Below are 23,643 nucleotides of genomic sequence, written 5' to 3'. Positions count from 1 at the left end.
AACACTATTATAAATGAGAACTCTTTATAAAAGATGCAAACCACTGATAAACTATCACAGAAATTCTATGAACTTGAACTTGAGAGGAATCTGCTTATTATTATTTTATTTTATTTTAGGCGAGGCAATCCTTGGTTGACCTCACAGATTGTAAGAACCTTGTCAGCTTACAATCTCCCTCCCCACCCCTTTTTTTTTTACACCTATAGCACCTGGTCTTCCTAGGTGACCTCCCATCCAAGTACTAACCAGGCCTGACCCTGCTTAGCTTCCAAGATCAGACAGGATCAGGTTTGTTCAGAGTAGCATGGCCATAGACTATTTATTGATATTTTAATCAAGCTAATATTTAAAGTATTTAACTCTATGTACCTCCCTGTGAACACTGATTTAGCTGTAACCCATCAATTACAGTATTGCCATTATCATTTTCCAGAAATTCTGCAATTTAGAGATGCTTACTGAAGAAGCAGGGTGAAGTATCATAATGTCTGACATTTACTTTGATACACTTTAGTAAAATAAAAGATTAAGCAAATATAGCAAGATGTAAACAACATCTTGGCAATTTTTATATATGGTTATTATACGAGTCTACTTTTCTGCATGTTTAAAATTTTTAATCAAATCAAAAGGGTGAACTAAAGACAAGAAGATGAGAATACACAACTCTTAAGACTCAAATCTACCTTTGGAAGCAGGATAATCAGAACTTATGTTCAATACTCTACAGTTAGGGTAGACTCAAGCACAAAGTTAAATGAAAACTATTTGTTCAAACTCTAGCATAATGATAAAACATAACGTTAGTTGAATTAATTTGCTTACCGTTTGCATGGACTGGAATGGAGCTGCATTTACATTGATTCCACTGCTATGTAAAGGTTTACTTGTCCCAGCCTGGAACACCTGGGGCTGAGAAGCAGCAGGAAGGGATGATGATGCTGTAGTCTGGTCTGTATTTAAAGAGATTGTTGCCTAAACACAAAGTGAACAGATGTTCTTTAGTGATAAACTAAACTTAGCTAAGGCTACTACCTGTATGCATATTAATAAACTGAACTATTCCATGAAATAAAAATACTGTAGTACATGATTAGGTCCAAAAAGAAGAGTCAGTATATTAACAGTAATGTTTGTCAGCCCAATTCACGAATTCAAGTTTTTGTAACCTGGTAACAAAACTTGCCTGAATCTGGTCAATTGGTTCCTTCTGTGATCGTTGCTCTGTAGCATGAGACGGCTGGTATAAGGGTTGAGATGCTGTATACCCCTCGCTTGTGGATGAAACCAAAGGAACCTACACAGAAGTAAAGAAATCAAAGCTTCTTTCTGTTACAAAGCAACCCTAATACATAAAGGGCTAAGAAATAGATATGCCTCTTAGAGACCATAAATTTTAACTGCAAAAAATACATTTATTATTAAGAAAACCCTAGCCCAGTAATGAAGTTCCCCACAAATGCTTTTAAGATGGCAATGCCTGCACTAAATTTTAGAATTATGATGTCTAAAATATATCTTCTCGAATTCTACTCAGTTCAAAATAAGTTACTTTCATTATAACAACTTATTATAAAATACAAGAATTAACAAAAAAATTTTAAGTCATCAGAAGAAAAAAAAATGTAAACATGGATAAAAGCTACCTACGCCAGATTTGGACACTGATCAAATTCATATCCTGACTTTAGAACTGACTTAAGAAACAAACCTGCAAACATATGTATATCACCCTTACCTGTGTAGCTTCTGGCTGTACAGGAACTTGACTAGGTTGAGCGAGTCTAGATTCAGAATGAACTGCAAAATTGACCCAAAAAATAATGTTATACAAAATCAAATTTTTTCATATATCTATAAATACCTTTCATTTGGTAGCAAAAGGCACATTTCTATAACCAAGTCCTAAATAAGCTTGTCAGCAATCTTGAAAATATACTGGGAAATGTAAGTAGAATTTTAGCTCTCAAACGAAAATTTTAGTTTACTGGTATTCATTATTAGTCAGCTCGCAGTGGCTTTCATTTTGTGTTTTACAAAGGTAAAGATGTTAGTAAGAAAGTACTAACAAAGAGGTGTAGAGCAGAACAGATAAGAATGAATGCCAGTGTTATCCATGAAATTCTTTTAAAGTAGTCATTTTAGAGTAGCACTACTCTTACCCAAGACCTTAGACAATAGTAACCACAGTTAAATGGATAAACAAAAATGAAGAGCTCCAGTTAGTCATTTTTAATCACCTGTTTCCACTGTAGAATCTAATGGACTCTGCATTACGTGAATTACAACAGTGCTGCTGCCACGTACTGACTCTGGCTCAACTTACCAGCTAAGAAAACTACGTATTTCCTTCCTCTGATAGAGCTCAGAAAATGAACACTAATAACCATGATTCCGTCTTTTCTAGAAGGCCTAAGCCTTATCTGTTTTCTAAATCTTGGTAAAGGTGTGAGAGAGATGAGCTCCCTTTACTTTGGAAAAATCCTACCTACGCAAATTAACTCTATCATTAACACACCTTTACTTGGCAACTCCTTTTATGACATTTAATATTATACAACATTAAATGTTACTCTACATAATTTCACTTGTGTGCTTTTATGCTGACATGTTCTGGGAAAAAACAAGACTCAGTAAAATTACTAATGGTCCACTTAACTCAATACAAGGCACTAACTCTATTTAGTGCTGTTATATTAAATAATGGTATAAGACTAGCAAGTAAGTGTTTGAAACTTCAACTGTCTTTTGGTCTCTTTCCCTTTCCTCTTAAGCATTCCTTTACCTATCTGACTATTATATCTCATTTTCATTTAGGTAAATAAAATGTTTAGAAATTCTCCTAAAGTTGTAAGCATCCTTCAGGGAAAAATACATCTATTATTTTTATTCTTAGATTAACTTCAAAATTTAAAAAGCCAAGCCAAGTTTCATTTATGTAAACTACAGAAGCAGGCAGAACTGGTCTAAAATTTTGCAAATCAGGAATACCATGGGGCTGGAGGAGAGAATAACTAATGATCTAAGGGAACCAAAATAGGCTTCTGAGTACTGGTAATATTGCAGTTCTGGGTGCTAGTGTGTTGTTTGTGCAAACTCATCGAAATACACATTTGCATATACTTTTCTATGTCTATATGCCAATAAAAAGTTATTAAATTATGGAACTACAATTACCATTCATACTATAGTAAAAAGAATGTTTCTTATCAAATTAAAAGGCAGATCTAAAAGTTAAGCAAGCGTTAAAAGGAAAAAGTTTTTACAAACCTCACAAAACCTAAAAGCACTGGCCTTATATTTATTTCTCATATAAAAATATACCATTACTAACCAGGAGGGCAAACCAGTTGGGGCATGTCCATGTTTTGCGATGGATTCATAGGCTGCGCAGATACAATGGCAGGATCAAGTGTCTGGTTTTCAAAATCCAGCATTGAATCCTACAAGTTAAGTTAGAATAGAATTAAGTTAACGTAAACACTTAAACCTTCTATTACAGTGTGTGACTGAACTGAACCTACCTGTATGAAATTATAAGGCCCTTGCATTTGTGCCATAAGGTCCTGTACTCGCTGTCTTCTCACAAGGGGATCTGCCTGAGCTACTGGTGTCAAAGCGTGGGGTTCTGGTACTGAAGGAGATGCAGCCTGAGGTTGCTGCTGGAGGGAATTTACCACCTACAGTGGGAGAAGGAGATGGGAGCAGATTGAAAGAATGAAAGAACTCCATTCATTATCACCATGACGGGTGCCCAAACTACATGTGTTATCTATCTATACTATAAATAGAAGAGTAGACTTTAATGTAGTTACTCAAGCTGACCAAAGTTTTGTCAAATTTAACATTCTGATAAATGCCATAATTCTAAAGTGTTCTCAAATCCACAAGATCACCATGTATCATTTCAGAGTTACTTTATAAATTGCTTTCAAAGGACTACTATGTTTACTTCATAAAATAATGTATTTTGTTTAAACAGTTAAGCCTTCTATGTTAAATCTATATATCAAACACATATCTCAATATACAGTCAGCACGCAAGAAATGTTAGCTACTATCATCAAGCTTCGAGTTCCTACCATTTCATGTACTCTGCCAATACTAAAGGATCAAACTCTATCACTGCAACCATACTGCTACAAAAGCCAAAGCTCTATCTTCTTCCTAGCTCTAGTAATTTCTCCTGATTGTTGTTTTCAATAATTCCTTGCCCTGCTGGAAAATCTCATTAATTTTTATTACATCAAAGTTATATTCTTCTGTTTGGCTTTTAAGTCTAGGCAAGTCATAACTTTATTTCCTTTATAAGCAATACTGAAATAATACAGCCTGGTAACCAAACAGCACTGAAATAAAGGAAAAGTCTAAGATGACACTCTAACATATCCCCTGTAAGGTGGGTTTTCCTGAAGGCTATCTACGTGGGAGCCCAGATATATACAGAGTAACCTGATAACAACAGGCAAATCATATACTTTAACACTAAGTTATATCTGGTTATAATTTTTTGGAATTGGACCAACATCAGTGATTCTATTAAACATCCATCCACAGGGATTAAAAAAAAAATCACCTTTTAAAAATCAAACAGTCTTGTGTAATGAGTTTATCACAATAAATATACTAATAATGCAAAAGACTAACAATCTTTGTTATTAGGAGAGAGAAAAATACAACTAATTAAAGACATCTTGAAGAAAAAAAAAATCACATCAACCTTGTAACACAGAGAATTCTTACCTCGACTGTCTCAACTGTCCATTCATCTACCTGCTCCTTTTCACCACTGCTGAACTGTGTTTCGGCCATAAATTGTCTATTTACATACTGCAAAGCAAAGTAAATGTTTGAGATTTCTGTTCGAAAGGCAGAAAGGGAAAGCTAGCACTAGATAAAAATCGTACCTCTGTTGATTCAACTTCACTTTGTTCAGTGTATTCTTCTGCTGGCTCGGGTTCTAGGAGGTTAAAAAAAGATACAAAAGAGTATGAATCTTTTTTAAAGTTAACAATTCATTTGAACTTCAAATAACTAAACAGATTACCATCAAATCATCTGAATTTACTTATAAAAAATTACTTTAGTTTCAATAGTAGTTATTTTGGGTCAGGTATGATGCCAATTAAGAGCTACTATGTTAAAATTTCTCTCTATCCTTAGAAGTTAATATTATAAAGTGGCATACAGATAAAAATCTTATTGGTGGCAAAAGAAAGTAAAACCAGGATCCCAAACTAAAGCTCATATCCACCTAAGTACTCACCAGCTTCAGCTACCTGGTCTTCAATTGTAGGTGCTGAGGCTGCCTCTTCTTCCTCACACAGCCCATTCTGGTGGTTGTGGGTGCTGTCAAAGTAGTTTGACTGGAAAACACGCTCAACAATTTCCTTTAGAACTTTATCTAAAAATAGAATACCAGTTATAATGTTGGACTATCTGGGGATGATTGAGTTGAGTGAAATTCAACATTCTACAAAATACTGTGGTTAAAAAAAAAAAAAAACACCTCATCAATTGTTACTAAAACGTAAAAACATTAAATTCCGCCAAGAACAGAATTTAATTACAGAATGACAGAGAACTAGAAGGACCTTTTTGTATTAAATTTTATCTTAATGTATTGTATTTTAAGTAAGTTAGTTTTAAAAAAAAAAGCTGACAGTTATCATTTATTCATTCAACATAGCACCTGTTAGACAATGTGCAAGGCACCGGGGCTACAAAAAGGTATATAAAAGATACAGTATCTGCCCTCCCTAAGCTTACAGTCCAATAGAGAAGAGTTATCAAATACTCACAAAAACAGTAAAATTACATCTGTGAAAAGTACTACACAGAAGTACAATGGGTTGGACCTAGTCAGGGAGAGACCGCGAGAGGTTTTCCTGGTGTAAGTGCTGCAAGAGCTGAGATCTGGAAGATGAGTAGTAGAGAAAAGTGTTTCAAGGCAAAGGCAACAGCATTTACAATGCCCTGTACAAAGAAGGGTGCCAAATACAAGAAAATGAAAGTATACACTGTGGCTGAAGCATAGGGAGTAAGGAAAAGCATAAGGAAATTTGAGAACAGAGAGACTGGTACAGGCCAGTTCATGCAAGGTCTTGAAATTAAGGACAAATGTATATGAAATGTAACTAAAATAAAGCCATTAACACATTTTAAAGAGGGATGGGGGTGGATTCAGTTAGATGACTACATTAGACAAGAGAAAAGCAAAAAGTAGAAGAGGAGAAAAATAGGAAAGAGAAGTAAACAGATTCAAAATATATTTAAAAGGCAAATAAAACTGTCAGAATTTGGTACACACCAGGATATAAGGGGAGGGCAGGGCAGCAGGCAAAGGTGTGTGTCAACAATTAAATTCTCAATTTCCTGGCGTTGCACAGCAGATATAAACTAAGGCTATTCTCTACCAGGTTACGCTACAGAAAAAGAAAACTTCAGGGACTATATTATATCAAAGCATGGTAAAATTAATCCTATTAGCAATAAAATTTTTTTTTTTTAACAACCACTTTTTCAATGCTGACCACTTGATGTGTTTTTCTTCCCCTACTTCAGGAGGTTAATGATTCAGAACAATTTGTTTTAAAAAGCTGAAAGTGTGAAAACTGAATGCACAGAAAAACATTAATGTGAGTACATCAGCACCTTTCCATTAGTTATAAAGACGGTACATTCCTAAGATGTGGGAACAAGACTAGGTAGAAAATAGCATCAAAGCAAGGTACAATGCTAGACATTTAACCCGTCACTTCTCAATAATGCTCATGAAAATGGGATCGGGCTTGACCTAAAAGTACTTTTTTAAGCTAACAAGTTTATACATTATATGTCATTTACTTTCCAAACTTCAAGTGGTGAATTCAGTAAATATTTGTAGAACTAAAATCAAGCCAAAAGTATTTTTTACACAAAATACAACACAAGTTAACAAACCAAGAAAATTACTTCTTACAAGAAGATACAAAAGGATTGGTTCCTCATATATGATTTACCTCTTTCCTTAAAGTAAATACACTCCAAATTATATCATACAGTTTTGCCAATTAAAACTTATAATCCAATTTAATTTCTTTTCAACCAAATAAATAAAAACAAGGTATAAACACATATTTTTAACTTTGTATGTTCAAAAATCTACCTGGCTAAATCAACTTTATAAACAGTCAAGACAAGAATCTACTTTTACTAAGGGATTAAAACCTAAAATTCCCAATTTACTGACACAGTAAAACTTCAATGTCCTTTAAAAAAATCAACATACAATTGCATATTTCAGATTAAGAAGCTCACATCTAAAAAACCAAACTACAGACTTGCTTTTTTAAAATACGGTAAAAAATGAATGTCCTCAAGTTAGCAGATATCTAAGAAAAATTAAAGACTAAGGCCATGAATAAAATGTATGAGGTATAATAAATGATTTTCAAAAAAACTTCAGCCATAAGGAAAAACCATTCCCCATCTAGTACCAAAAACTGGAAAGTCAATTTGGTGTTTGTCCACCTCAAGTAAAGTAGTTATAAATAAAACTATGTTAAGTTAGGACTCCCATCTTTACAGATTTTTGGTTGCTTGTTGCTGGTGTTTCGACTTGCACACATAGGCACAAAAAAATGCAAAAAAAGGAAAATACAATAAAGAAATAAATGAAAAAGTAAACAGTGGATGAATGTTATTTTATACAGTTCTAAAATTTCTTCCATTAACATTAGTCTTAAATAAGAAACTAATTCTTAAAGATTTTTAGTTACAAAATTGTAAGCTGTCGATAATACTCACAGGTTGTTCCACATACAGATTTTTCTTTTCCTTCCAGCAAGTCCCAAAGGTGAATGGAGGCATGTTCATACTGCTCATTCAACCTTTTAATAATAAATTGCTAATTAATTATCTTTGAACTGTCAAGGCAATATTTAGAAATTTCTATTATCATATACCACTATACCTCAAGCTCATGTCCCGTTCAGGGTCTGCTAACTTATAGAATTCATCCAACAATGATAATTCCTCTTCAGACAGTATTGGCACTCCATTCAAACCTTGTTTCAAGTCAGTTCGCACTTCATCATCTCCCAATTTGTCCAAAACATACTGCAGCTCAAGTACAGTTTTTAAACGTTTCTGTTCAGCTTCTTCTCTCATAAGCTGCTCCCGCCGTGCTGTTTTCTTTATTGTTTTCTGAATCTGCATAAAAATACAAACATAAGACACCAAAATAAGTTCTTCAAAACTCCCTCACCTCAATCAATTTTGGGTCCAATATAAATAAAACCTTTCACTCAATGAGCTAGTAGATGTGGCTCCTATACACAAAAGGATGACTCCCAACTTACAAATAGAATTCAACACATGATCTATTTTAAACAAATTCAGAACACCGCTTTCCCCATTGGTACTGAAATGTTACCAATGAAATAATACATTTGGGCTTTGCTTCATAATAATCTAGCAAACAGGAAACAAGGGAGTACACGTGGGTTACGTGAAATATGACTGCCCATGAAATGATAAGTGTAAAAGACAGGTATGAGTGCATGGGGGTAACTTTAGTTTTGATATTTTCCATAATAAGATAAAAATCAAAATTTTTAATTAAGGCCCTGAGTCAATTTAAAAAAGAAACCTGACCACAGCAACAATAAAAAATATTATCTATATCTCTTCTGTGGAAAAATGGTCCAAGTTCTAATTTGAAGTACCTATTACTGATTCACAGAGAGAAGACAAAACCCACCGTTCTCCTCCCCTCACGCCAGACAATCCGCTGCTGGTATTACAAAAGCATTCTGACATACTGAAATGAAGTTAGTGACTAAAACTGACCTGTGTTTATAAATAATGGGATGCTGGCAGAGAAAAAAAAAAAAAGTGGCAGTAAGGGAGATAAAAACTTAGTGTGAATGTGCTTTTCCCACTATTCTTTTCTTTCCACTACTCTTTTTCTTTCCTAGGTAGGCTGAAGGTAGAACATCAGCCAAAGTCAAATATTTCTCTTATCTCATGTATAGTATCAGCTTGGAGTCAAAGAAAAGTCAGTCTTTTCAAGGGCCGCAACAGTGTTTTCCTTCTCACCTTCTCCCCTTTCTCAAGGCAGAGAAAATCAAAATAAGGACATATAAAATATATAAAAAAGAAATAAGGGAGATCTGGAAGGAATGATGAAGACTGCAATAATAATAAGACATATCTATAAATGGCAACAGAGAGAGTAATAGATTAAATGATATAGCCATAAATGGCAAGTGAATATTACATATGAACAAAAAGATGAGATCTCTTTAAGATAGGGTGGTCAAAAAGCTTTCAAGGAGAAAAAGTGACATCTACTCCAAAGATGAATGAATCTTAATGGGGGCAGGGCATGACTTAAGGGCAAAGAGGTCTTTTATACATAGCCAGAGGCAGGAAACATCATAGGAAGAGGCAGGAATGTGAAAATGAGTCAAGAAAGCAAAAGAAATAAAACCATTTTAGACAAAATGAAAAGTAGGGAAGAATATGAAGACTAAAAAAGTTAGGCTGCAACTATGTTAAAGAAATTCTCAAATAAAAAAAAGTGTTTGACAAAGGATCAGAGTAAACCAAAGGACTGCCAATGAAGTTAAAGGCCTGCTGAAAATTTCCTGAAAACACTAGTGTTAAAATACGAGTATTTTCATTCACATAGCAACAGTAGCTTCAGAACTAGTTTTTATTAAATTGTGTAGCATCAGAAAAGAAATTGGGCAGGATTCATTAAGCTTGAGGCTCTGACCTAAGCCAAGTAGAACATATTCCAAACTGGGCGTAAATGTCCTCTATATTTTTGAGAGATATCATTACTATTTTCCACCTTAATTCAAATTTGATAAGTAACAACATTAAGTGCATGAGATATCTTAGATTTATGTGTCAAATACTGTTCTAAGCACAACCCTCTGATGAAGTAGGTACTATTATCATCATCGTTTTACAGATTAGGAGACTGAAGCAGTGTGATAGCCTCTCCCCTCTCCCCCACCTTTTCTCATCCTTCTTTCTATTTTACTGGTTCTGTTTCTCTGGAAAACCCTGACTGGCAAAGAAATAGAGAGTTAAATAACACTCGGTCATGCAACTATTAAGTAAAAGTGGCAGAAACAGATTCAAACTAGGTAGTCTAGCTCCACGATCAGAACTTCTAATCTCTGTACTGCATTCTCTCTAATCACATAATAAAATTGTTTATTCATTTCAGCAAGTCAGAGGCAACTTTGTATTTCAATGTTATTAGCCTTTCTCCAAAGAAATTAACAGTAATTCAGAAAGATATTAATTTTCTATTCTCAACTTTGAACAAATTATTTGGCTTTGTATTTAATTTTTATCCTTTTCCCAAAGGCTTCTGTCACATTAAAAGATGTTTGGGAAAAACACACCACTTTGTCAGACCAAGAGTAGATACAAGACCAATTTAAGAGTCTGCCACACCCTTAGGAGCCTTAATGAAGAGAATAGTTACCAATTTATATAAACACTTCTTCACTTTCTGAGAGTTAATGGAACTGTAAGATGATCATTAAGCATAAAGGAATATATGAAAAATAAGTGCCTGCCATGTTTATATATATATATTTTAAACCAATGAGATCCTCAGAGTAACTACTATAACATGTTTATCATATCTAAAAGGCCTTTCAGGTGTTCCACTTTACAGAATTATAAATAATTAGATCCAAATACCCTCAACTTGGAAGAGAACTTGTCAATGGTAATGCAAGAAATAAAATTTTTTGCCTTCTTTATTTTTGATATTCCGCAAACATATACATATCACCTTTTACTTACATCTTGACTTAATGCCATGAAACTCCTCTGTAATTCTTTTGCAAACTCCAAGTTATTTGTGACTTCCTGGTACTTAGATACGGCATCCTAAAATAACAAAGACAGAATGCAAGTTTACTGAAAACAAAGAAACACAAAAATAAATTTTCTTATTAAAAGCAAGCATAAAATCTTTAATAAAAATGTAGCATCTTTACCAGCTGATCTTGATTAAGCCTTTCTCCTTTGTTCATTCGTTCCTGGTAATCATCAAGTTTGCCCTATAGTGAAAGAAAATTATATTCCATATTGAAAGTATGTATTATCTTAACCATGCTAAAATAACAAAACCCACATAATACTCTTAAAGTCTCAAATCTTGCCCTAAATATACTCTTTAAATATACTGCAGTTTCAGTTAGTACATAAAATAACAGTTTAATAGTGAGTTAAAAAATGAATTTAAATACTCCAGTCACTGCTAAATACAACATTGATACCAAATGTTGTATTACAAGCCAATAACACATGCTTATGCTTTAGGTTTCTCAAAAAAGATATGTGGCACATGACCCAGGCACAGGGTTCCTCCTACCCACTCTGGTGAGGGCCAGTTTAGTTAGGATCCTGCTTATACCCAAGTGAGCCTATCGGACATTATATAAAGTGTTAAAGTTTTACCCCCTCCCCGCCAAAGAATTCTCGTGAATAAGTGATATAAAAATTGTGTATTTTTTCCTGAATAAACCCGTGTGCATATCGAGTCTTTGATGTGTCTCATCCACTTCTCAACAACATGAGATGCTTCAAGCTATCTTATCACCTATGGCAATACACAAGTCAACAACTTTTGTTATTTTTCTCAAAAACAGAATTAAATGTAGGAGAGTGGGGGTAGAAAATTAACCTCTGGTTTAAGGTTACCTTTTTGGGTTTTGTTTTTGTGGAGGTTTTTCAGGCTACTACTATTAGATAAGCCCCAATGAAAAATATTTAGGTAATGCAATAGTCAAGAATTCAGTTATCTATTTATGGGTCAGAGGAGAGGGAGTAAGTAGAAATCTAAACGGGAGGGAGGGGATTTTAAATCATAATAAATTATGAACATATGTAGTTCCTTACCCTCAGCAATAATAAAATTAACCAAGAAACAAAATACAAAGTAAGGTTCTGAAAAAATGCATTCAGAGGCAGGGAAACAAGTTTTAAAACAATGCTAATGAGTTGTTTTATGTCAAGTGATCCATTTTCTTTGCACCAGAAACATTAGTCAACTTGCATAACCATTCTACCCTAACTTAAAAAGCCTATCACAATTCCTTAGTTATACTGGAGGTAAGTAAAACCAGGATAATTATCAAAACATTAAAAGCTGATGAAAGTATCCAATTTTATCCTTATGTGAACCATTTCACCGAATCAACAAGCTGCCAGCTAAACAGATATACGATTCACATCTACTAGCTGAAAAATCAAGTTTTTACACTTATCTGGTAGCCCTAATCCCAGGTACAAAAGACAAGCTCAACTGCCTCAGAACACTCTGAGGTAATTTCAATAGAAATAATTTTAAATTCCTCCCCACTTAATTTAGATTTCTACTTATTCCCTCTTCTGACCCTTGAACTGTCTTTGTTCATCCATTTTAAAGGATTGGCTACTTTTAAGAAATAACAAACTAAGCAGGTTAATATTTGCTTTTAATTACGACTTAGGATATAATTATTAGTCAGAGTTCCTCATTTCAAAATACATGGATTACAGAAAATATGCAAATAGGAAGGGGGTGTGGAATTTAGTGCATGTACAAAATTAAAATTCTGAACAAGCTACTATACAAAAGAAAAACTGCTGGCTTATACTTGGCACTATTATCTTCCATTTTTATGGTATCATACATTTTTCAAGGAAATTGTTACTAAATCTATGCAGTAAGTGTACTATATATCCCTCATAGGTAGAGTCTTATGTACTTAGTTTAACTTTATCATTTAATATCTTGAGAATGTAAAACATTTATGCCAATCGAAATGGATGTTAAGTCAAATTTCTTTTAAAAATGCTTGTGTATATGTGTAAAAATAAATATGAAAAGATTTTTTTTAAATGTGGAGAATGGCACCTGAGTGCTAGAATCATAAGTGGAACTTTTTTCCTTTTGTTTTGTTTTACAGAGAGATATTCTGCAGTGAACATAATTTGTGTAATAAAAATTGTAATGTCATGCTACATAAAAGATGTTAAGATTGACACATGATAGGACAGTGTCACAACTTTAACCTAGAGTAGTCCTTGAATATGAATCTACACTAACCTATAGTAGGACAAACTATCCTATGCTAGAAAAACTCCAATTTTCTACACAATAGCAAATTGAGTATTCATCCAACCCAGGTCTATAGCGGATTTCATTTTACGAAGATGACTACCACATCTGTAGTCCCACATACTGTTCTGCAATTAGACTTTGGCACTTCCCCATTAAGAACTAGTCCAATTCCCCTGCCACTGTATTGACTGGGCTTCTACCAACGAAGTACAGTAAAAGTGACCCTGCATAACTTCAAGACTGAGTCATAAAAGCAATGCATCTCTGCCCTGTTTGCTGATCACTAAAAATGCTCATGTTTGGAGCCCCAAAGCGTCATATAAGAAGTCCAATAACCCTGCAACTGCCATGCCATGCGGAAGCCAAGCCATGAAGAGAGGTCTAGTGTAAGAACTCTGGTCAGCAGTCCTAGTATCAAGAGTCATCCCAACCCAGGCATCAGACATGTAAGTAAACAAGCCTTAGTCTTTCCTGCTGAGGCCCCAGGCATCACTGAGCAGAAACACTAAAAACCACTGTGTGCCCTGTGTGAATCCCTGACAGGCAGAATCTGTGTGCAGAGTAAAATGATGTGAAGTTTCGAAGTACGCTGTCACACACACAGCAGTAACTGAGACCAAGCCTAAAGGGAAATAAAAACGGAAAAGAGCTACATGAAACTCACCTTCAGCACAAATCTCCATGTTAAGGCCATCACTAAAAAAGTATGCAAAAAGACCTCTGTACAGCCAAAACAAAGATCTACGGTTTTATTAAAGCTCATATATCTATTTATTTTGATTTTTTTTTTTTTTTTACTGTAACATGCCTCTAGTTTTTCGTAATAATCTAAGAGCCATGATTTTTAAAGGGAGAAGGACTCATAGTAACATCACACAAAATGACAGTTTACTCTGGGGGAAGAAATGTATTAAAAAGCCATAATATAACTGAAAAATCTCAAGGATCTTTAACAGGAGATTTTCAAAAAGCAGATCAATTCCTTATACCCAATGAGTTGAATTAATGCCTCTATACAGGCATCCAGGCAAAAATGTAGTTAATCAAATGAATGGAAACTCTAAGTCTTTTGTGAAACATTTTTCTAATCGTAATAAAATTTTCACCACAGCTTTACATTTGTTCCCCTAAGCTGTTAACACTTTCTCCACCACTGTTATAAATATCCTATCCTTTGTCCTTGCCCAAGCTTCAGCAAAGCAAGAACTTGCAGTCCAAAATTCCTAATAAATTGGCCTCATCTGAGGAAATGTCACAACTTACTAATAAACTAGTACGGAAGGACAATAACAAAACAACAAACAAACAAAACTGTTCTACAGTAAAGGGCACTAGTTTTTTCCTTACCAGTATAATATAGGATCTCCTGGCTGCTTAGGTATACAGAACTTTGTCACTGTGGAATCTGAACTGAACAGTCCTCTATTCACTATTACATATAATTAGATCCCTACATAGCACAGACCCTATGTTGGTCTAGGTGATTCTCAAAGTGATCCCCAAACCAGCAACTTCAGCCATCACCTGGGAACTTATTAGAATGCATCCTCTCAGGCACCATCCCCAACCTACTGAATCAGAAACTCTGGGACCCAGCAACCTGAGTTTCATTAAGCCCTCTGGTTGAGTCTAATGTGTGCTTAAGTTCAAGAAACACTTGCCTAAGTCAAATACATTGAAATTCTCTTCTAAGAGTGAGTCTAGTAGAACGCAGAAATAAATTATTCTGAATCAAACATAGGCGCTGTGAGCCTACAAACCATTATACAGCAGCCTCAATTTGGAAACAGGTTGCTTAATGGTTTAGCTTTAAATACTGAAAACTTGAATGGTAGTTTTCTAGACCAGCTTATATATCTATTTAACCCTGGAATTATTTGCATAAAAAAGATACATTTGTGATCGCTACACTGAAGGGTTTACCACCATTCATTCCTTAGTACTTTTATTAAATCTTGCATGGTGAGCCAAAAGCTACATAAGTTTAGAGTACAATTAAACTCAGTGGTGAATGCCAAATTTTGCACTAGAAACAGTCTCTTAAGACAATCAATTGGTCTCATTTTCTCCTTTCAAAATAAAGGTAGCTTGCAACCCCAGCTTACCCCATGCAGCTTTTCAATATAAGGAAAAGGATGTGGTATCTGCAATGGTCCCAATGCTACAATTTGCTTAATCTTTGAAAGAATAGACTACTCAGAGAGAAACAGACACCATCATTAACTGGCTCATTCCCACTGTCACATCCTAGCCAAAGGGCTTATATTAAATCCAAGAAGAAAAATTGTTTATTTGGGGTTAAAATCTGCAGCACAAACTAAATCGATACATAAATAAGCACCTGCTTGTCATGCTGGCTCTTCCAACATGAACTCCAACAGAAACAGAGGTGGCGAAGATAAGAGTAAAGGGCTCCAGTTTCTCCTTCCCTAAGCTAAAACACGCTGACCTAACATTAGCAGTGTTAGACACAAATTGGTCAGCTACTCATATCATCCACATAAAATAAACATGTATGTTTTCTGGAGAATGGAGCCATTTTCCTAGCATAAAAAAGACAATATCAGAAAGCCTACTAGAATATTGATAACAAAAGCCTGCCCTCATAGATTCTATCTTGAAATATCTATCTTAAAATTCAATTTAGGGTTCCTTTTTCAACTACTGAGCATCCAGAATATATTAAAAATTCACTTATAGTACCACATGTGAGCAAGATAAAAACTGGGCCACCTCCCAGATTACCAAGCCAATGAAGAGGAACCAAGAGACAGAGGCATGACTATACTCAGCAAATGTCAAAATACTATAGTCATGTGGTACCAAGAAATAATTACCCCAACAAATGCTACCCAGTCCCACTCTATCTTTTGTTTCTTTGTTGCTTATAATAGTTAACAGTATCCACTATGTGACAGATACTGGAATTTAAAACACCAAGTAGCTAACCCTATCGGCAAGTCACCATTATCAATCATATTCTGCATAAGTGGAAACTGAAAGAGTGCAATTAAGCAACTTGCCTAAGGTCATAAATTCCAGAAAAATCATGTGCTTGCAACACTTTGCCTGTGCAACTCTGGATTCCAGTTGTTACTGCATTCCATTTTGGCCCTACTGCCATTGTTCTCCTCCTTCCTTCTCCAGAGGATTATTATGTTGCTGAATCGAGAAACACCCTTACTTTAGTGAAATGTTTTTTTAAAAATTCAGTACAGTGCCATGAGGGTGCCAGAAGATGAATATCCAAAATAGCTGTCCTCCTCCTAAGCTTTCCTTCCTATTATATCCAACAAATTCCATAAATAATTTAGGAAAACACTTTTTTTTAATTATACAATTCAAAAAACATAGCAGAAATGAAAGACTTCAAAAACCCAAAAATTCTTCAACTGGACAACTGCAAACAATCACAAGAAAGATGAGGAGACCACATCTGAAAAAAAATAGTTTGGCTATCCATAAAACTACGTAACTCCTGTTATCAATTAAGAAATGAAGCCTAAAATAACAAAGTATTAAGAGTGCCTAGCTATACTTTAAATTACTTTGTCTCCAGGTCATGTAATTACTTCAACAGTACTGGGGAAAAAAAACAAAAAACAAAAAACAAAAACAAAAAAAAACACCTGTAAAGACAAATACGAAGACAAAAGATAAAGATTCCTTTTCCTCTCAACTTTCCATGATGTTCAATGGCCTCTCTAGATACTGTTTCAAGTCCCCAATTCCTATATTCCCTGTTCTTCACCTAGAAACACTGGTTCTGACTCAGCCCATATGGTGGTAGGCATACCACTCTGCCTCCCATTCACCCTCCAATTCAAACGAAAATTAGTTGCTAGTTAAATTCATAGACAGGAATGAAAATAGAAAAAAAAAAAGTTTCCTCAAATTTTAAAAGGAGGGTAGAGAGACCATATAGTACAATCCACAGATGATCCATAATAGCTATCTTCATATGCTGGAAGCTTTCTCATGTAGTGTAAGTCTGAGTTGTTACAGAAAACAAAGTATTAAATAGTAAGTAACAGCGGGAGCAGAACTTTAACATCAAGAACTTATGACCTGTCCAAAAATGAAAATAGATTTTCAACATATTTTCATTGAGACTGATTAACTATCCAGGATGCAGGGTGAAGGATTTCTGAACACCAAGAAAAAGGATGCTAAATTAAATGTTATCTAAGGTCTCATTATAAAAATTTTTCAAGCAGATAAGTAACCAGGAATTTAATCTAACAAGACTTTTGTCCAACTGAAAAGAAAAAAAAAAAAGATAAAAGATAATCCTGTAAAAACCCTTATTCCTTATCCATGGCTATAAGTATGCAGTAAGTCTGAATGAATGGAAGCTGCTGACCCAAGCAGGAAAACAAAAAGTATAATGTTAAAGAGTTCCAGCATCATCTATTTTGAATTTTGTTCTTGAAAAATCTAAAGCTTGTGTATTTGAAAAGCAAATGATCATTTTATAATCTTAACAGGTGTTTTTGACTTATTAGTTGCTTCAACCAAGGTACTCATTAGGATGCACTGGATACATTCAATTGGGAGTTCAATGTAAAAAGATATGAACTGTAATTTATTTAAAGTGAAGACCAAAGGTCTTTTCCCAATGATTAATGCATATTTCAGTTATTTCTATGTCTGAATAACAGTATTATGGGGAATGCAATTAAATTTCTAAAAATGTACAATGGTTCAAATACCAAGAATCATCTATGTCTTCCTTCCTAAGATTATTCACAAATCTTGTTTACAGTACCTAGATTTTTTAAATAGTGTGATCTCCTTGCCTATTCATCAACTCTATTCACTTAAAGTAAAAAGAAAATCCTTCAAGAAAAATTCCATTTTAATAAAAAACATTGCAAGTAAATAGCTCTGTACCAAAAAGCATTTCCCCCCTCACAGATTAATCCATTTTAACGGGGTTTTGCCTACAAATATTTCTAGGCAATGGTTTAGTCCAATTAGCAAATGTTTAGTATATACCATGCAGAAGGCATGGTATATTATTAATAGTCTTTGCCTCAGGGAAGCTTAACACCTACTTAGAAAAACACGTAAGTTAAGAACATAAAGCAATATAAAAATGTCAAGGAAGTATACAGACAATAGGTAGTACAGGAAGTTAAAGGAAACAGGTTACTTTAGTTGAGCATGGTCAAGTAGCACACCTTCCCATTTCCTGAGGAAATATGAAATTCCAATAAAGGCTCTTTCCTCTTACGTTTTTACACTCATATTCTATCCAACAAAAGCACTGGTATAGCTGGAGGGAAAAACAAGTAGAAGTCAAGCAATTTACAGTTCCAACTTTGGCTGAATTTCTCTTCAACTACTACTCACATTCTTCTCTGCTACAGAGATACCATTTATTTCCTCCAGAGAAAGCCCCAATTACCAAAAATTATCCAGAAATTTGGAATACAAGAATTAAGATAAGAAGGTTGATACACTTCCCACTCCTCTCTACTGTTAATGCTTTTCCCAAATTTTCCGGTCTACAACATACCAAGCTTGAGTATGTGAATTCGGGGCTTACCTAAGCATAAAGCGAAACTCGAGTTCAATCTTTAAAGGCTCATTTCATAACAACAATCTGGATGTCTCAAAAATACAGGGCTTTAAATTACCTGTACTGCTAGTCTCAGGACCCCATTACCTGGACAGCCTACAAACACAAATTTAACAATGAGACTTTAATAAAAGTCTAACCATGAAGAAGAAATGAGAGGCTTTTTCTTTTGCTTTCAGCTTTTTATTTTAAAGCAAAAGAATTCTAAAATTAAAAGATTTAAAATAAGAAGTTTTACTTGGTTTTACAGAATTAGCTTAAACATAAAAATTATACTTATGTTGCAAAATATTAGAAATTCTAATTAACCCCATAAAACATTACAAGAAACCTCAGAATTCACCTATTCCAACCTGGGTCATTTTACATGAGCATCTTAGTTTCCTCTTCTGTAAAATGAATTGGACTAAATTCTAAGACAGCTTTAAGCTCTTAAAAAATCTTAGATTCTATAACAGTATAGTAAATAAAATTAAGGCTATGTTTTAAGTTTAACCTTTTGCAAGTATTACTTTTTAAGATAAAACAGTTTTAGACTAATCATCTAGTTCTAAATGTAAACTAGGAAATTACATAAAATTATGACAAATTGTATGCTAATCTCTAAGTCACAAAAAATGTACTCCTATACAAATATTTGCTATATGGAAACTATCCTAGAGTAAAACAACATGGCCAGGTTAAAATAATCCATTCTCATTATAATACTTAGTACTCTGCCCTCATCCCAGAAAAAAGTACCTGTACTATCACATGAGAGTACCCATACTCTATTTCCATTTTAATTTCCAAATTCAATACTTCCCCATCACACACACACACACACACACACACACACACACAGCACACCCAAGAAGGCAGAGGGAAACAAATTAAGCATTATAAATGATTGTTTTTTCTGTCTGACAAGGTGAATGTAAAACAAAGTAATCTTGCCCTCTGCATTGCAGAGGAAGTTAATGCAACCAATAGAGAAGCTATCAAGAGATTTTAACTATCAAGAAAAACTTCAGACGTTAGCCTCAAGAAAAAATAATAGTTTAAAATGTTTTTAATTTCAAAACAAAGAAATTCTGTATAACAGCTGCATTGAAAATTCTAAATAGAGGTACACTGCAGTGCTCTAGAAAGAAATGTTATCCTCTCTAATAAAGATCCCATCCTTTTTCAGAATAACATTAACTGCAAAAATATAAAGACCAGGAAGATTTTAGAAAGTAGTATGAAAAACAGAATACTTTGGCTAACATATCTGGTCACATATTGGTTACAAAGCTGTCAAGCTGTCTTTGCAAAAGAACACTGGTTTATCTCTCATCTACCGAAGTCGCTAATGTCTAAATCTATCATATTTACAAAGAGTATAACAATTGTAAATGTCATCTATTAAAACGTCCTTTATTCTACATCGAAACTGATTATATCTTCTTGTATGAGCTCTCTCTTCAATTAAAATTTAGACTTGGCTTCAAAATATCATCTTGCAGAGCCTAGGGCCCAGGTCTATACCAACAAACTGAGAAAAACTAGGCAGTCACTCAATTATCACTATACTTTAATCAGTCAAAAGATTTATAATCGAGTTTTACAGTAGATTTTTTTTTATTATAGCTTCATTTCTCCTCTTTGCTAAACATTCATATAGTTTTTATAAGCCCAAATTTCAAAAACTACCAAGCCATTTAGTTTCATTGCACAACAGGATCATATTTCATCAATGTTATGTATGCATTCTTACTGAACAGATAATTAGCTTTCCTCTAATGGACCCGACTTAGAAAATTAACAAATGTTTTTTTAAAATGAAGTGAAATGAAATTATTTCAACTCTCTATACCTTAATGTAAGTGATACTACATATCTAGTAGTAATTTGTGTCAGAATACTTGATTTTAGAACCTATGAAAAAAGGCATTTCGTCCAGAAGGCTCCTGGAATAGGTCAAGACTGAAAATACAGCTCAGTTGTAAGTTGCTAACTGGACTGAAGCAAAAAGAAATTCAGTTGCAAATAGTATCTTACTCTATCACACACCAGTTTCTAAATAGATTAAAAACTGACTAGTAAATAAATTCTTTTGGTGTATCAGAAATGTTCACTAGGTATTGAAAAAAGAAATAAGTTAAGCCCTTCTATACAATGAATCATCTAGATATCAAACAAAAAAAAAATGCCTTGAGTTTCTCAAAAAGTGAAACTTATAGTTTTAAAAGTAATTAAGTCGCAACAGTACCACCAATTTAACCATTTAACAAGTAGATAGCTCAGTGAGTTATCAAAAAGCCTCAACTTTAATTTAACCTTTCCTCTATCTAGCACCCAAAATACTATGAAAAAAAAAGACATGAAGCACATGTGTTACTTTGTCAAACCTCAATCATTCAAGGGAATTTTTCAGTACTTATGACTTTATTATCTCTGTAATAACTACATTACTTTTATCCTCTATAACTTAGAAGAAGGAGGTAAGACAATGTATAGTAATACAAACCTATCCACAAATGACCTGTCACGGTTCAGGACCCTCATGGCACTTACAAACTAGATTTTTTTTTTTTTCAGATACAGTTGGACATTAGAATCTAAGTCACCTCACAACTAAGCAGGCTGGCTGTTCATCAATGCCTGATTTTATATTAACACCTTTGAAGAATTATTTTTGTCATTAAAATGTCTACATTTAAATGTGTATACTTAAAATATTACATCATATTTATCTTGATTCCTACTCCAGAAGAGATTTCTGAGGAATTTTGAAAATTAAACCAATCAAGCATCATTCAGACTGACAGGTTAACTGCATTAAGAGATTTTTAAAAGATACTTTTTCAAACAGAGTAGCAAAAACAAAAAGAGGGCAGACTCAGTAGATGGTGTTGGTCATGCTTATTCTATTACATATTTGAATATAGTTACTTTACAATTAAAATACTTTTGTTTCCTTGTTGATATTGACAAATCTATTCAATCATTTATAATAAACCACACTTGTTTATCACACACTTGAAAAAAGGTAGAAATCCACAGTTAGAGAGCATCTCTCATTTCAAATTAAGTCCAAGAAATTTAAGTAAAATTCCCAATACAGATGAGACAGAAAAGCATCAAATCTTAAAATGTTTTTAAAACTCCAAAAGAATGTAAAATGAATCATTAAACGAACAATTCAAATAACTGAATTGTTTTTCATTTTCCCGCAGCCCAAATTTTAGCCAAATAACTACTATCTCAACATTTTAAGTAACATTATTAGGTGACTAGCTAAATAAACATTTTTAAATGACTTCCTCAAAATTCAAGATGCTATAATAAATGTTTTACCAGCGGCAGACAAGTAGAAGTTATCAAATTAAAGTTATTATTTTTCTTTTATTAAAGACAAAAGTTTGCACAATAGTCTTTGATGTAATCACCTCGGTTTTTGTGCTACTGCTCTGTTTCTTCCTTTCCACCTTCAGTCTTACTGAAGGTTGAATTATTCACTCGGCCAAGACCCCTTCTCCACATATACACATATACATACACACACGCGCACCACACACACACGTGTCCCTCTAAAATAGAGCTGATACACTGTCCTGGGCTGAAAGCATAAAACAAAGGCCGACTGACTTGAAGATAAACCTCATGGTGTGACACACGATGGCTAAATACTGAATCCAAAATACTGTGGGTGTGGCTCGATTTGAGGGGTGGGGTGGGGGGAACGCGAGGAAATCTAGTCGGAGCGGCTGCCTGGTCTCTGCCCTCCCCCTCTGCTTTCGCTTTGTGCTCACAATGCAGCTCCTGTAAAGCGCTTCTCTCTCCCCGCAGCCGCCGCCGCCATGTTAGTCGCTCTCTCCATGTGCCCAGAGACCTAGCGATAACCTCTCGATTCAACCCAGACTCACCCTCACCCAACGAATCTCAATCGGTGCAGTCTCCCTCCCAATGCTCTTTAGGGTCCCCAAGGGACAAAAAGCCGCTAGAGAATATCTCGGGATCGAGATGAACGTGAGGCTAAGGGGGCACCTAGACAATTGAAACAAAGAAGGAAACGCAGCGGAGCCCATCAAATTGGGGGGAGGGCAAATCGAAACCCACTCGAACGGGTCTTGATGGAGAAACGATTCTAGCTTAAGAACCTAAATACACTTCTCTCCCAAGGGAGAAAAGAAGACATTGAGCAGGCCTCAAGTACACGGTAACGGAGCGGTCAAACACCCCACGGCCAGACGACGTAGGCCGCCCCAACTCCACGAGGCAGTCAGCGGAGCCCTGAGTTCCGACACCGGGGCCTTTTTCCTCCCCGCTGGCCCTAGTCAGAGAATTCAGGCCTGGATAACGGAGAGAAGGGCGAGCACAGTTAAATCTGGCGACAGGTCAGGTCCCCACCCTTACACATCCCACTCAAAAGGCCTAGCCCACAGAAGGGGGACAGTAATCAAGAGGCCTGGGAGGCAAAGCCGCGTCCGGGTCAGGTGACAAGCACCTCCCCTACGAATCCGTTTTCTGAACACGAAGCTCCCGTTTACTGGGGACACTGGGTTTGGGGGTGGGGGGGAGGCGCCGGAGGCTAGTGAAGGCTACCGTGGACAGGGCTGGAGCATCAAACCCTCCCTTCCCCGCCAACTCCTGGCACCTTTTTCTTCTCCAGGTTCCGAAGTTTCTTGTCGATCACGCCGAGAATCTGCTTCATGGCCTCGGTCTGGACAGCGCCTGTGCCGGTTGCGGGGTGCTGAGACGCTGGCGCAGCGGCCCCGGCCCCCGCCGCCGCGGCCTCGCTCCCGGTGGAACCCGACGGGGGTGGTGGTCCGGACGACTTGCTGCCGCTACCACTGTGGCTGGTGGCCGAGGGCATCTTTAGACCGTGATGGGAGAGAAGAAAAAGCGGGAGGAAGGACAAGAGCGGCGAGTCAGGCGGCGGACGGGGCGAGACGCGGGACAAAACGCG

At 35.4% G+C, this 23,643-nt stretch overlaps 1 protein-coding gene and 1 pseudogene across 1 annotated transcript in view; both read right to left on the bottom strand.

Moving 5' to 3' along the window:
• The window catches only part of CAPRIN1 (cell cycle associated protein 1), a 34,097-nt gene that overhangs the window by 9,736 nt on the left and 718 nt on the right, over window positions 1-23,643 (bottom strand). The window contains exons 2-14 of the mRNA XM_016147126.2: window positions 23,332-23,550; window positions 11,016-11,078; window positions 10,819-10,905; window positions 7,958-8,196; window positions 7,792-7,874; window positions 5,270-5,407; window positions 4,911-4,963; window positions 4,747-4,833; window positions 3,528-3,683; window positions 3,338-3,446; window positions 1,742-1,803; window positions 1,190-1,300; window positions 829-978 (exon numbers count right to left, since the gene is read on the bottom strand). Of these exons, the coding sequence (XP_016002612.1) occupies window positions 829-978; window positions 1,190-1,300; window positions 1,742-1,803; window positions 3,338-3,446; window positions 3,528-3,683; window positions 4,747-4,833; window positions 4,911-4,963; window positions 5,270-5,407; window positions 7,792-7,874; window positions 7,958-8,196; window positions 10,819-10,905; window positions 11,016-11,078; window positions 23,332-23,550 (1,557 nt within the window). The remainder of the gene's footprint in view (window positions 1-828; window positions 979-1,189; window positions 1,301-1,741; window positions 1,804-3,337; window positions 3,447-3,527; window positions 3,684-4,746; window positions 4,834-4,910; window positions 4,964-5,269; window positions 5,408-7,791; window positions 7,875-7,957; window positions 8,197-10,818; window positions 10,906-11,015; window positions 11,079-23,331; window positions 23,551-23,643) is intronic.
• Window positions 201-319, bottom strand: LOC118603485 (annotated as a pseudogene).

Source organism: Rousettus aegyptiacus, unplaced genomic scaffold (assembly GCF_014176215.1).
Source record: "Rousettus aegyptiacus isolate mRouAeg1 unplaced genomic scaffold, mRouAeg1.p scaffold_m13_p_5, whole genome shotgun sequence".
In the NCBI taxonomy this organism is placed as follows: domain Eukaryota; kingdom Metazoa; phylum Chordata; class Mammalia; order Chiroptera; family Pteropodidae; genus Rousettus; species Rousettus aegyptiacus.
The sequence above is the reverse complement of the archived record's forward strand: the minus strand, read 5'-3'. Positions and strand labels throughout refer to the sequence as shown.